At 37.3% G+C, this 12942-nt stretch overlaps 1 protein-coding gene across 1 annotated transcript in view; it reads right to left on the reverse strand.

The window, feature by feature from the left end:
• Positions 1-689: 689 nt before the first annotated feature.
• The window catches only part of LOC124619473 (solute carrier family 22 member 1-like), a 264507-nt gene continuing 252254 nt past the window's right edge, over positions 690-12942 (reverse strand). Inside the window, exons 10-11 of the mRNA XM_047145879.1 lie at positions 1529-1698; positions 690-1392 (exon numbers count right to left, since the gene is read on the reverse strand). Coding sequence (XP_047001835.1) covers positions 1308-1392; positions 1529-1698 — 255 coding nt within the window. The 3' untranslated portion in view covers positions 690-1307. The remainder of the gene's footprint in view (positions 1393-1528; positions 1699-12942) is intronic.

Below are 12942 nucleotides of genomic sequence, written 5' to 3' on the forward strand. Positions count from 1 at the left end.
CCTTGTTCCCCAAGTACAATCAAGCACACATTGCAGAAACAGAAGATGCCAGCCACAGTTAAACCTAATGTTGGCATTTGCTCCAGGTAAATACAGCGAAAAGGCCAAAACAGATTCCTACATGTCCCTGAGCCATGCCCATAGTACTGCATGATCCATTGGTTCCACCCATCATCAGGCATATATACATAAGCAGGTCTAAAATCAAGTGTGGGTACTTGGCATCCAATTCTTGCTGTGCCTGTTTGCTTCAGGTATTATGTAGTAAGGCTGTTATCACTGTCTTCTACTATATAGCTTAGAACCTGCTGTATACTGTGCCATGAGGGATTTTGACACGCAACTGTTTTTTGTATGTGCCTTTCTTTTTACTCCACATGCACTAGCATTGCCTATAGTTGTGCCTGTATTTGGACTTTGACACAGTAATCACCACAAATACTTCCACAAGAGTGCATCAGCAATTACACTAGCCACTGCTAGAAACATTCCTGTGCATGCATGTGACAACTATGACACAAGTGTGATTTCCCCCAGTACTATATAAGTACTTATAAATGACAGGATTTTGGGTTTGTACACAATAATTCACAGGAAGATCTTTAAATCCATAATTTAGTACCATAAAATGATGCCGAGGTATTTGGTGTTATAAAAATCTACAATTTCCTATTGTAAAAGAAATATCATTTATTCATGTTTGAGGTCCTGACATCAATTCTGTGATACAATATTAATGCATTATCTTTACATAATATACACATTAGGTACTTATTAAATTCTCTTGAGAAAATTCTTCGGCACAGACTGCTCCTGTAATCCATTAAATTTTGTTAAATAATTAATACATACAATATGCTTTTTTAATCAGATAATCTTTGGTTATTGAGATGATTTTGAGCATGGTGACATTTGTTCCTACATTTTTGTGTATGGCATCCATGATGCGTCTACAAGGTATTTGTACAAAAATATTATTGTTAGGTGAGTAGTTTCTCTTCAGTACAAACATTAAAATTTAATAACAAGTACTGTTTGTAATTATTTGTAGCTACCACATAGCATGTTATATTTAACAGCTGTGATAATTTCAAACTTCCATTTCCTCTATAACAATGACACTTATAGTTACATAGTAAACTACACAGTAGAGAAAATATCTGCTTCCACTTATTGCAAGTGATTAAAAAATGTAGGACTGTATGCATCACACAATCATGTTACATGAAATAGTTTCATCTTTGTGAATATTGTGGTTGGCTAACCCATATCATACAACATGGAATCCTTTTCTGCAAAAGCACTCATTATCCTGGCTGAAGTGGAGTGTATGACAGGGAGGAGTCATATTTGGTGTGACTTTCTGTTTTCTCCACCAGGAATAGTTGGCTCCTGTGAGACAGCAATGCAAAAATAGATTGTTAGTTTAGCAGAAAATACAATTTAGTAACAATGAAACACTGAAGATATTGGTATCTAAGAAAATATATTTTGCAATAGGTGCTCAAAATTTCTCAAGAATACTCACAGGGGTGAGTCTATTATAGAAGATCTGCACTTCCTCCACAAGGGAGGAAATATGTTCTGCTTCACATCTATCGGACAACATATATATTCAGACAGTGATGGAGCACAAAGTGTTGCTACTGTTGCAATTATCCCTACTAAGAGGAATAGCATTTTAGTATCTCTTTGTTCCTGAAACAGAAATGAAGCCTTGAAAACAGTACATTACTTTTCACTTAATCATGAACAATAAAAATTCTGTATGAAAACAAAACATACAGGATGTTACAGAATAACATCTTAAGAATTTGGGAGATTATAGAGGATGAAATTTTTAATGTTTCGATATAAGGAACCTATATGCAGGAATGTAAAATAAAGTTTCCACAGCCACCACTGGGCTGTCAAAAATCCATGCACCACCTATATGAGCAACTCCCAGATGAGACTTGCAGTGAACACTTGGGCTGAATTTCTTGAAAAACACCTTATTAAACCACACATCTAACCAGATCATTTGAATGATGCACGGTATTTGAACTTCCTGGATAATGCTTTGTCTTAACTTCTGGAGTATGGTCCCTTGCAACTCAGCACTAGTTTGTGGTTTCAGGACGATTTTTGCCGGTGCACTGTGACCATCAGGTCAGAGTATATCTTACAGACAACTTCTGGCAGAAAATAGTTGGAAGGGGATGCCCACCCCCTTGGCCTGTGCCCTCTCCTGATCTCACCCCTTTTGACTTTCTTCTCTGGGGTTATGTAAAGTCCCTTGTATGTTCAACGCCAGTAGGAACAGTACCTGATTATTCTGAGTGCATCTTTACAGCATTTGATACCATTGGAGGAGTGTGGAATCTTACAGCTAATCAGACAACACATGGTTTCTTGTTGCACTTACATACCTGCAACTTTTGGAAAAGACTATCACTAAAACTCAAGCACGACTAGAAAAATGTAATGATTTTTGACACAGCCTAGCTTGACAAAAATAATAATACTTATGGGCTACAAAATACAATAATTAATCCTTTAAACAGGATACTTCAATGAAATCACATCTGCTTGTATTATAGGCCAACGATTTGATGAACATAACAATCAAGAAGAAATCCACATTAAACATAAAAAGGTGTGTGTAATACCACAACACGTTTTGGGACCCGGTATCCTTTCCCAGTCTAATCTCAACTCTCCCAAAGACGGCATATGTGTAATGTAAGTGATTTACAACAATTTAAACTGCTGCTTTGATTTTGTCTTTTCTGGTTATCTGGATTCGAATACACTGAAGATTTTCTTTTGCAGCAAATCAGTAGTTTGCACTAATTTATGCTATTGCTTTGACATTGGTTATGTTGGGCCTCACCAATATGCAGAATGAAGGAAACATGTTGGATTAAATGCTGATGTACCATCACACTTTGTACATTATAGAAACCTCAGGCACATAGTAGAAATAATTTTTATATTGTGATTATGAAATAATTAACAATTAAAGTTCCAATATTTCCAGTCATCAAGAGACAGCTATTTTTATGTATTCAAGCTAAAAACAAATCGTGTCCGTAATAGAAATATGGCATGATAATTTTTCAGTTAGAATTAAGCATATCTTGTTTTAACTGGTGTTAATTAATGGAATTGTAATTATGACAATGTAGAAATGTAAAATTGTACTTGTAAAAAATTTAATTAATTGAATCTAGGCCTTTCATTCAATAAAACTAATCCCTCTGTTCACCTGAAAATGATATGGTGATTATCCTTTAAGTAAGTAAAATAATATATGCAAATCAATGAAATATATTGTTGCAATGATAAAACATGTAATTTATGGTCTTAATAGAAACAGATTCTTTCCAGTCTTTGTATGAAATTATTCACTTTTATCTTATGTAAATTTCTATGTAATATGGGAAGATGTATGTAAAAGTTTTAATTGTTAAATATGCAAATTTAATATGTAACAGTGTCAGTAACTGTTTAAAATCATATAAATAGAGGCAGTTTGTATGCTGCCATGGTTAAGGTCAGTCCGAAGTCAATCTTACATCAGTCATGAGACAGTGTTAATTCAATTTTACGCATGTAATTCGCCAGTGAACATCTAGCGTGGACATGAATTCTTGGAGCTTATTTCTACCATTGCATGATTCCTGAGTGGCGATGCAGTAACATCAAGATGAACCTACAGCAGCATTAAGAAGCAGTACCCTGGATTACACAAGAGACATATTATTCACTTGGTGGAGGACATCCGAGATATGACACGGTATTATGATTTTCTTGTGTTAAGCAATGATACACATCCCAAACTTCACCACAGGAAATCATTTCCACCACGTTTATGACATCTGGTGAATATTGGTTTGGAGCATACACAACAGGACTTCCTTAATAAAGTAAGTAGATATATGATAACTGAGAAGGGCTTTACACAACAAAACTTGTTTAATGTAAAACAGACAAGAAATAATATAATACACACTGCAAATCACATGATAGACCGACTTTAAAGTCATAGTTGTGGCCTTTTTAGCTTCGTGCAAAAAGTCTTCAGAAAATGTTTTGTCATAAGAGGGATCAGAGATCCTGGTGTTCAAAATAGAAATAGACTCCAAAGATTCATTGGTCATGGATGGTCTGAGCAGCATCTTGATTTGCAGCCAAAGTGTCATCTATCTGAAAAGCTGTGAGTGGCCTCTGAAGCTCATTCACCATCTCATCTGCAGTTTCCTGCTCTTCCTTGCATAATATGACAGGAAACTTTTCCAAGAAAGAATGAATTAGTATCACTTACTGAAGGTTATAAAGCACAGATAGTATTAGGAACAGAAAGGTAGTTGAAACTGGACATTAATGGCAACAAAATCCTAAAATCATATTGGAATATTTACCGTAAGGATAGGTTAGCTGCCAATGGTGGTGATGTGTTTATTGGAGTAAAGAATTCAATAAAATTTAGTGTGGTTATCATGGATTTCAATTGTGAATTAATCTGTGTGAGGTTAAGTATCAAAGATCAGTCAAAAATGGTAATCAGATGCTTTTACAGGCCACATGGGTCAGGAGCTCTACTGGTAGAGTGCTGCAGACAGAACTTGCAGAATATCATTAGTAATTTTCCTGATCATGCCGTTGAAATAGGAGGTGACTTCAACTCCCCAGGTATAGATTCGGAGTGTCATGCTTTCAAAACTGGTGCCAGAGACAAGGATTCATGTGACATTTTTCTGGACGTCTTGTGCGAAAATTACTTTGAGCAGATAGTTAAAGAACCAAGCCACAAGCCTTAGACTGTCTGGCAACAAACAGACGTGAACATAAAGAATCGGTTAACGCAGAGGAAGATATCAGTGATCATACGGCTGTGATAGCATCTATGACTATGTGATTCATAAAGAATATTATGAAAGGTAAGAAGATATTTTTGTTTAGCAGGAGTGGCAGGATACAAATTTCAGAGTATCTGAGTAGTCAGCATCAAATATTCAGTGATGAGGACGAAGATGTGGAAAACAAATGGAAAAAATTAAAAGGAATCGTGCAAAATGCCTTAGACACATATGTTTCAAGTAAGGTCTGAAGGGATGGGAAAAACCCACCATGGTATAATAGCTGTGTTAGAAAGCTGCTACATAAACAAAGAGAACATCACCTCACATTCAAGAGAAGTAAAAACCTAGCTGACAAACAAAAGCTGAATTAAGTCTAAATGACCTTAAGGAGAGCAAAGAGAGAAGCGTTCAATGACTTTGAAAGTAAAACTTTGTCAACTGATATGAGTAAAACCCTTAAGAGGTTTTGATCATTTGTAAAATCAGTAAGTGGTCAAAATCATCTATTCATTCACTCAGTGACCACACAGGCACTGAAACAGAAGGTGACAGAGAGAAGGCTGCAATATTGAATTCGGTCTTCCAAAATTGTATCACCACATGGTCCCTCCTTTCAGTTGTCATATGAATGTCAAAATGGAAGATATTGAGATAGTCAATCACGGAATAGAAAAACAACTACAATTACTTAGTAGTGGAAAGGCGTCAGGACCAGATGAGATGCCTATAAGATTCCACAAAGATTATGCGAAAGAACTTGCTCTCTTCTAGCAGTAATTTATCATAGATTGATTGAGCAATGAAGGTTACCTAGTGACTGGAAGAAAGCACAGGTCATTCCCATTTTTAAGAAGGGCAGTAGGATAGAGGCACACAATTATAGACCTATATTATTGATGTCAATCTATTGTAGAATTGTGGAACATGTTTTATGCTCAAGAATTATGGCTTTCTTGGAGAAGAGAAATCTCCTCTATAAACATGAATTCTGCTAACATAGATCCTGTGAAACTCAGCTCGCTCTGCTCCTCTGTGAGACCCACAGTGCTATAGACAATGGTGCTCAGGTTGATGCCGTGTTCCTCGACTTCAGGAAGGCATTTGACACCATGCCGCACTGCCGTTTAGTGAAAAAAGTATGAGCTTATCGAGTGTCAGAGCAGATTTGGGACTGGATTCAAGCCTTCCTTGCATACAGGACTCAACATGTTGCTCTTAGCAGAACAAAATCGACAGATGTGAAGGTAATTTCCTGAGTTCCCCAAGGAAGTGTGATAGGACCGTCATTGGTTACAGTATATACAAATGACCCAGTAGAAAGAACTGAATGCTCTCTAAGGCTGTTCACAGATGATATAGTTGTCTATAACAAAATTGCAATGCCAGAATATAGTAATAATTTACAGAATGACCTCCAGAGAACTGAGAATGTTGCAGGCTCTGGCAGTTGATCCTGAATGTAAATAAATGTAATCTATTGCGCATACATAGGAAAAGAAGTCCACTACTGTATAGCTACACTACTGATGACCAATTGCTGGAAACAATGTCTGCCATAAAATATCTAGGAGTAACTACCCAGAGCGACCTTAAGTGGAATGACCATATAAAACAATAAGTTTTGTTCATCTATCTGGGATCTCTACCAGATAGGACTGATAGAAGAGAGAGAGAGAGAGAGAGAGAGAGAGAGAGAGAGAGAGAGAGAGAGAAGATCCAACACTGGCACACTTTGTCACGGGATCGTTTATACAGCACGAGAGTGTTATGGAGATGCTCAACAAACTCCATTGGCAGATGTTACAAGTGCAACATGGAGAGATTTACTATTGAAATTTCGAGAGAGTAATACAGAGACTTACCGACAATCATTCTTTCCATGCACTATTCATGAGCGGAACAGGGTTGGAGGGCTCAGTTAGTGGTACAAAAGTACTCTCCGCCATACACCATTTGGTGGCTTGCCAAGTATGATATAGATGTGAATGGAAGAAAACTGTGCATCTTCAACTTGAGCATGCTTTAACACATCATCCTTGAGCGGAAACTTGTTGAAGATGTTGTCACAGGTACTGACAAAAAGAAAAAGGATTTATCTGTATCCTGGAGATCATGCATTATATTTGAAGTCTGACTGCTAATAACTAACTCATCATCACTTCTTTGATTTTGAATCAAGTTGTACTCAACTTCAAGTAATGAGGAGATTTTGACAATTTGGGGGTTAACAAACTTGGTGAACAACTGCTTTAGCAAATCCATTAGAAGCTATAATAAAAAATGAACTTGTGGGGAATAGGTCTGAACAGCAACATTCAATTTGTCAAATACAGCAATAGTCACTTGAAGGGAAGTGCAAAAGGCCTTGTTCTAGTTTGAAGACAGGAAAATTAACAATTTTTCTTCACTTGTTGCAGCAGAAGTCTTACTTTTTAGGATGGGTTTGTCACATTTGGAAGAATACACTATTCTTTTAGCAGCATGTAAAGTACATAATCAAGAATTCTCTTATTCTGATACTTTTTGGATCCACTTTGTTCAACTCTAGGTATTTTGAAAGATGTGGAAATGTTGTACATAATATTACTTCCTCCCTGAAGAAAGAAAGCAGCAGATCCCACTGGTCAAGCAGTCTATCCAAACGTCTACCCAAAGATAACCCCACTTCAGAATTTTCTTTGCCTTTTTATTGTGCAACTTCTGAAATTTCTGAAGGTGTCCTTCCCCCCTCCCCCCTTTTTTTGACACTCTTCTCTCAGAAATAAAATATATCAACAAGGGTATCATCCACTCTAAGTGATAATCTACCATCACCTTTTTCAGCTGCTAGTTTAATTAGGTGGCAAATGCAACCTATCATGGCAACACCTGGTTGAACTTCCTTCAGTTGCTGAAACCCCATTTTTGCGTTTTTTAATTGACATGTTATGAAAATTCAGCTGTGGAAACATCAGGTTACCTATGTAACACCCTGTTGAGCCCCCCTCTAATGCTGGTATGGATAGCATAGTGCTCACTACTTTTTCCCATAGAATATCACAACAACAGGATACAATTTGGTATTCATATAATTGCTTCCTTCTGTTGTCAAAGAAAATGGTCCATTCTGAAGGCACTTAAGAACTTCAGATGATGTATTTTCTGCCATTTTATTTACAATGCATGTCATTTTCTTGTGACCACAGCTATATTTCTTTGCAGCTTTTGATGTGGGGAAGATCTTTTTAAATAAAGCACCAGCATGATCAGCTGTACTTAAGGGCACAGTATGTTCAACCAAAAAGGAAGTAAACAGACACTCAGCCCTAATTACGTCACTGTCAATGTTCCCAGACTTGGCATAAAAAGTGTTGATTTTCTTTTGATCTTCCTTTGATTTAATGTAACTTATGTGTTTATCACACTTCACATGATTAATTAAGTCATTTTTTCCACCACATGCCTTATTAACATCACATCCACACACTGTGCAAAAGGCAAATCTTTTTCCCTTTCTTTATTTTAATATGCATGGAAAATTAACAGAATATGATTCTTTAAATGTCTGGAAGTACTGTTTCGTGTTGGATTTATTAAGGAGTCCTACAGTAGGAATGTACTGTACGAAAATATCCGAGAACAAATATCTTAATATGTACTGAAATTTTGAAAGGAACCTGGATCACTGAACATCATATAAAATTATAACATATAAATACAAGGCAGTCAAACACTTCATGAAAACACATCAAAGCACACAAAGTCTTAAACCATTAACTGAACACAATGTCAACCTCATGAAGAAAGAATATGCACATGATAAAAAACACACACACATATGGAATGAATGTAATTGATTCACATGTGGTCAAAGTTGATAGTTGTCACATTAAATATTTACTAATGAAAACACAAATTCAGTTTGCAGTACTTGATTGTACTCACTCTCAATAAATGTTTTCCAAACTACACTGTTAAAGTGTGTCATTTAATCTACCAAATTCATGGTAAGTGCACAGTGCTGCAGATACTTCACTGCACATTTCCAGCTATAGGTTTCTTATATTAAAACACACAGAGTTGCATCCTCTATAGTCTTTCAAATTTTAACATTTCTGTAACACCCTGTATGTGAATAGGAAAATGATGTATTTTTATTCCCTAAATTTACTAAGAGGATAGAGATTTAGGCACAATAATATACTAATGAGCAGAGGAATAAGTATCAGTTCCCTAGTGGTATACAGCACCTCATTTTTATTTGCTATTAACATGGATTACGCAACAAACTGGAAGAGGTGCATTCTACACCAATCCACAACTACTCACAACATAGCTCACACAAAGTTGGCTGCAACATGATGTAGTCCTTTAATATCCTGACAACATTCTACGAAGGCAAGTAGAAAAGTTCTTGGACTGTCAGTGACAAACTGACCATTTAGGTCAGTACACTTTGCCCAGTACTTTCTCAGCAAGTAGATTCCATCCTTGGAATATGGCTCTGGAGAGTCTGCTAAATATCCATCTGTCAGTCATTTTATTGAACGCAAAACATTTTCTAGTCATAAATTTCTTTATACGTGTGATTAATAGAGAGCATATTCAAACAATTCTTACTCCAAATCTCTCAGTTTCCTTATTTCCAAAGCAGCCTTGTAGACAAGTTCATTTCATAGATGAAATATGTCATTTATTTATTTATTCTGCCAAGATTAGGTCATGAGGCTCTCTCCTACATCTAAGGCATTTTACGTATTTTACATTCTGTTCATTATGACATACACATTATAAAAACCTTCACTAGGTGTATCATAAAAACTTATAATTATTTCTAACATAAATGGTGGAAAACAGAAGTAGCTATAGTAGAAAAATCACAGTTGATATTAATTCATAAAAAATACAAAAACAAAGACAAATAACAGGTAAATAGTTTTAATCTGAGGGTACTGGAAAGGATGGACTTGAGAGGTGCAATGGGAAAGCGATAGAAAGAGGAATATGGTAGAATAGGAAAAAGCGTAGATGAGTGGGAGGGTGGGTTGAGGGGTGGGGGTGGGGGGGGGGGGGGGGCAGTGGAGTGACTATATTGACAAACAAACAAAAAAAAAGAGATAAAAGTGGAAGAACATAGCTTTTGCTTTACTGTTTCACTGAGAGAGACCTGACTTGTATGTTACCTTTTTAGGGAAAAGTTGAGAATTTATGATGTTGGCAAAAGAAGGTGCTTCAGCTTTTTCTAAAATGCACCAATGCATTAAAATTGTGTATAGTGCTGAGTAGCTTGTTGCAGTAGTAGACAGCAGCAACTAATTATGAGTTTGCAATCATTTTGTATTATGGGTAGGCACAGCCAGGGTATCAGAAAACAGAACTTTTGTCGCAATTATGACCCCTGATGTGAAGCACTGGGTTGGGATTTGATCTCTGGGACCTCTGTAAGGCAGAAAATATGATGCTACAGCACCTCCCATCTCAACTGCCCTTGAAGTGTCATCCTTGTTAGTGGCAGCACATTTCAAGAACCCACTCATATTGTGTCAGGTCATGTGGACAGCTTGTGTAATCAAGCCCATAATAGCAGACCCAGCTGTGACGTTTGCTGTTGTCTCAATGAAGGTGGTCAAGTGATGGGAAGGCGACCCATTGCCTCAAATTCCGCACGGGACAATGGACAGCTATGGCTGGCTGAATCAGAACCCAGGGGCAGAATTTGTGATTTGTGAGGACCTCAGTTCAAGCCCCAGAACATGGGGAAGTGGCTGGACCCCAGCTAATAGATCCCCTGTGGTGGCTTAACACATTGGTGCAAAAACCTGGGTGGTCAGGCAAAAATCAGGGGTTCAAAGTCCAGTTACAGAGTTGACAGCCATGTCATAGATGCCATGTCTTCATGGCGGCATCCAACATAGGGTGAGCATCATAATTTAGCCCAGATGTCTGAAGATGACTGGCTGGATCAGGGCGGTATAAATACTGCTGTCAGAAGGCTAATTATACAAATGAAGTAGCCCTCCCTCATTGTTCTACCACACAGAAGCTTTTCAGAGGCTAGTGAGGGTAGTCAACATCCAAGTTTTCTGTCATTGCCACGTGGAAGGAGGTCAGAGCATGGAAGTGCCTCGCTGCTGAGGGTGCTGTGCCGCCACCAGCTGTCAACTGCAGCAGTCAGTGGCTGGAACACGGAGGTGCTGCTGCAAGCACTATTTGTTTCATTACAAACATGTTCAGGTAATTGCTTTTACTTATCACAGCTCCTTGTTAATTGTCCCAGGTTCCTTCACCACTGCGGCAAGATGCACAGTGATTGGCTGACACAGCACGTGGAACTGCAATCAGATAACAAATGGTGGTTTCCCACCATCAGCTTCAAGAGAGGTATACTGCGTTGAACACACTGAACTCATATTTGTGTGGAGTGGGGTTACATCTCTATGCAGCTGTTGAAACTGCAGTTTTCTGTGGTTCCCAGGAGTCACCTGTACCAAATAACATAACAGTTTCTTTAAAAAAAAAGGCAACAAATAATTTTGTCTCCTATCCTTGTTACCTCAAGTAACAAATAATTTTGTCTCCCATCCTTATCACCTCTGAACTTGTGCTCTGGGGTTGAATGATCTTGATATCGGCTGGACATAAAACTCTAATATTGCTTTCAAGCTATTCAACATTGCTTTACTTTTGTGAAACACAAGAAGCCTCAGGTGATGACTTGGGAAGCACTGCCCACTACATCACTGTTTATAGCAAAATATATGATACCTTATAACAGGAACAGTTCTTTAGTAACCCCTCAATTGTCCTGTACAATAACTTTTGAACTCACAATTTGAACATCAATGATTTTTTATTGTAATGCAACAAAAAACAATTAGTTCAGGTCTCAAGCAGTGTTTATTTTCGTGATATGTTAACCACTTTAAATCATACAGCAGGCCATCTTCAGTCCATTAATGTGTCCATTGGGGATGGATGGAGTCACTCTGAGTTGTTGTAAATGCAAGAGGCACCTGTCATCAACTAGAGTTGTTGAAAGGTGCCTCTTGCCCTTACAATGGCTCTGTTCATCAGTTCTGTGCATCACCAGTAGAGACGTTACTGGTCTGAAGATGGTCTATGTACAACTGAAACTGGTTACCATACCATAAAAATTAAAGGTCATCTGTGATCTGGACTGATTGTATTTTGTTATAACACGTTATACAGGTTGGGCTCAGGATCCATTCCAGTACTACCACCATGGTCTACAAACTCTCTCGTCTGTAGTGGGCAAGATTTGGGAGGCTCTACAAAATGTATTTAGAGTCGTATATCAGCTGAAAGGGTTGCACTACCTAGTGTAAGTATCATCAAACAGAAATCATGGGCTTTTCTGTTAGGTGAAACAATTATTGTCAGTTAGTAGACATGTCATTCAAACAGGAGTTAACATGTATAAACATGCACTGTCCTCATATTCATGTGATAAAGGTATTATTAAATTAAAGTGGTGGCAAATGGTCTAGTGATAGCATTCCAAGCAGTGCTGAAGATTTTAATGATAGTGATATAGACAAGTAAAGTGGCAAAGTCAATGTCAGAGAAGTGCTTCCTGTTGAAGTGATCAATTAATAATAAACTTGCACATACAAGGACACCAGGCATAAAAATTCATTTTGCAGATCGTCTGAATCCACTTGATTTTTTAACCTTTTTTTTACGATACATTGTCAACAATAACCAATGAGATGAACAAATATGCTGAACAGTTTGTAAGTTAACACTGAAACAATGATCATATGTGCATAAATGGATACCAACAAACGGAGGAGAATTGTACTCTTTTTTCACAGTTACTCTTACAAGGCATATTTCAGAATCCGATTATGAAATGTATTACTCGAGAAAAGGAATTCATGAAACACTGATTTTCTGAAAAGTTTGTCAGTAAGTAGATGTAGTCTTCTGTTGAAGTTCTATTATTTTCATGACAACAGTTTTTATTTGAGAGATTGTTGTATTACTGATAAATTACATACGTTTGAGTACTTGTCCAGATGAGCATTGTCTGTTGAAAAGTCCCATTTACTGTCATAGGTGCAGCTCCCTATAATACAGTATACATCAGTGACAT

The sequence above is a fragment of the Schistocerca americana genome, chromosome 6 (assembly GCF_021461395.2).
Source record: "Schistocerca americana isolate TAMUIC-IGC-003095 chromosome 6, iqSchAmer2.1, whole genome shotgun sequence".
NCBI lineage: Eukaryota > Metazoa > Arthropoda > Insecta > Orthoptera > Acrididae > Schistocerca > Schistocerca americana.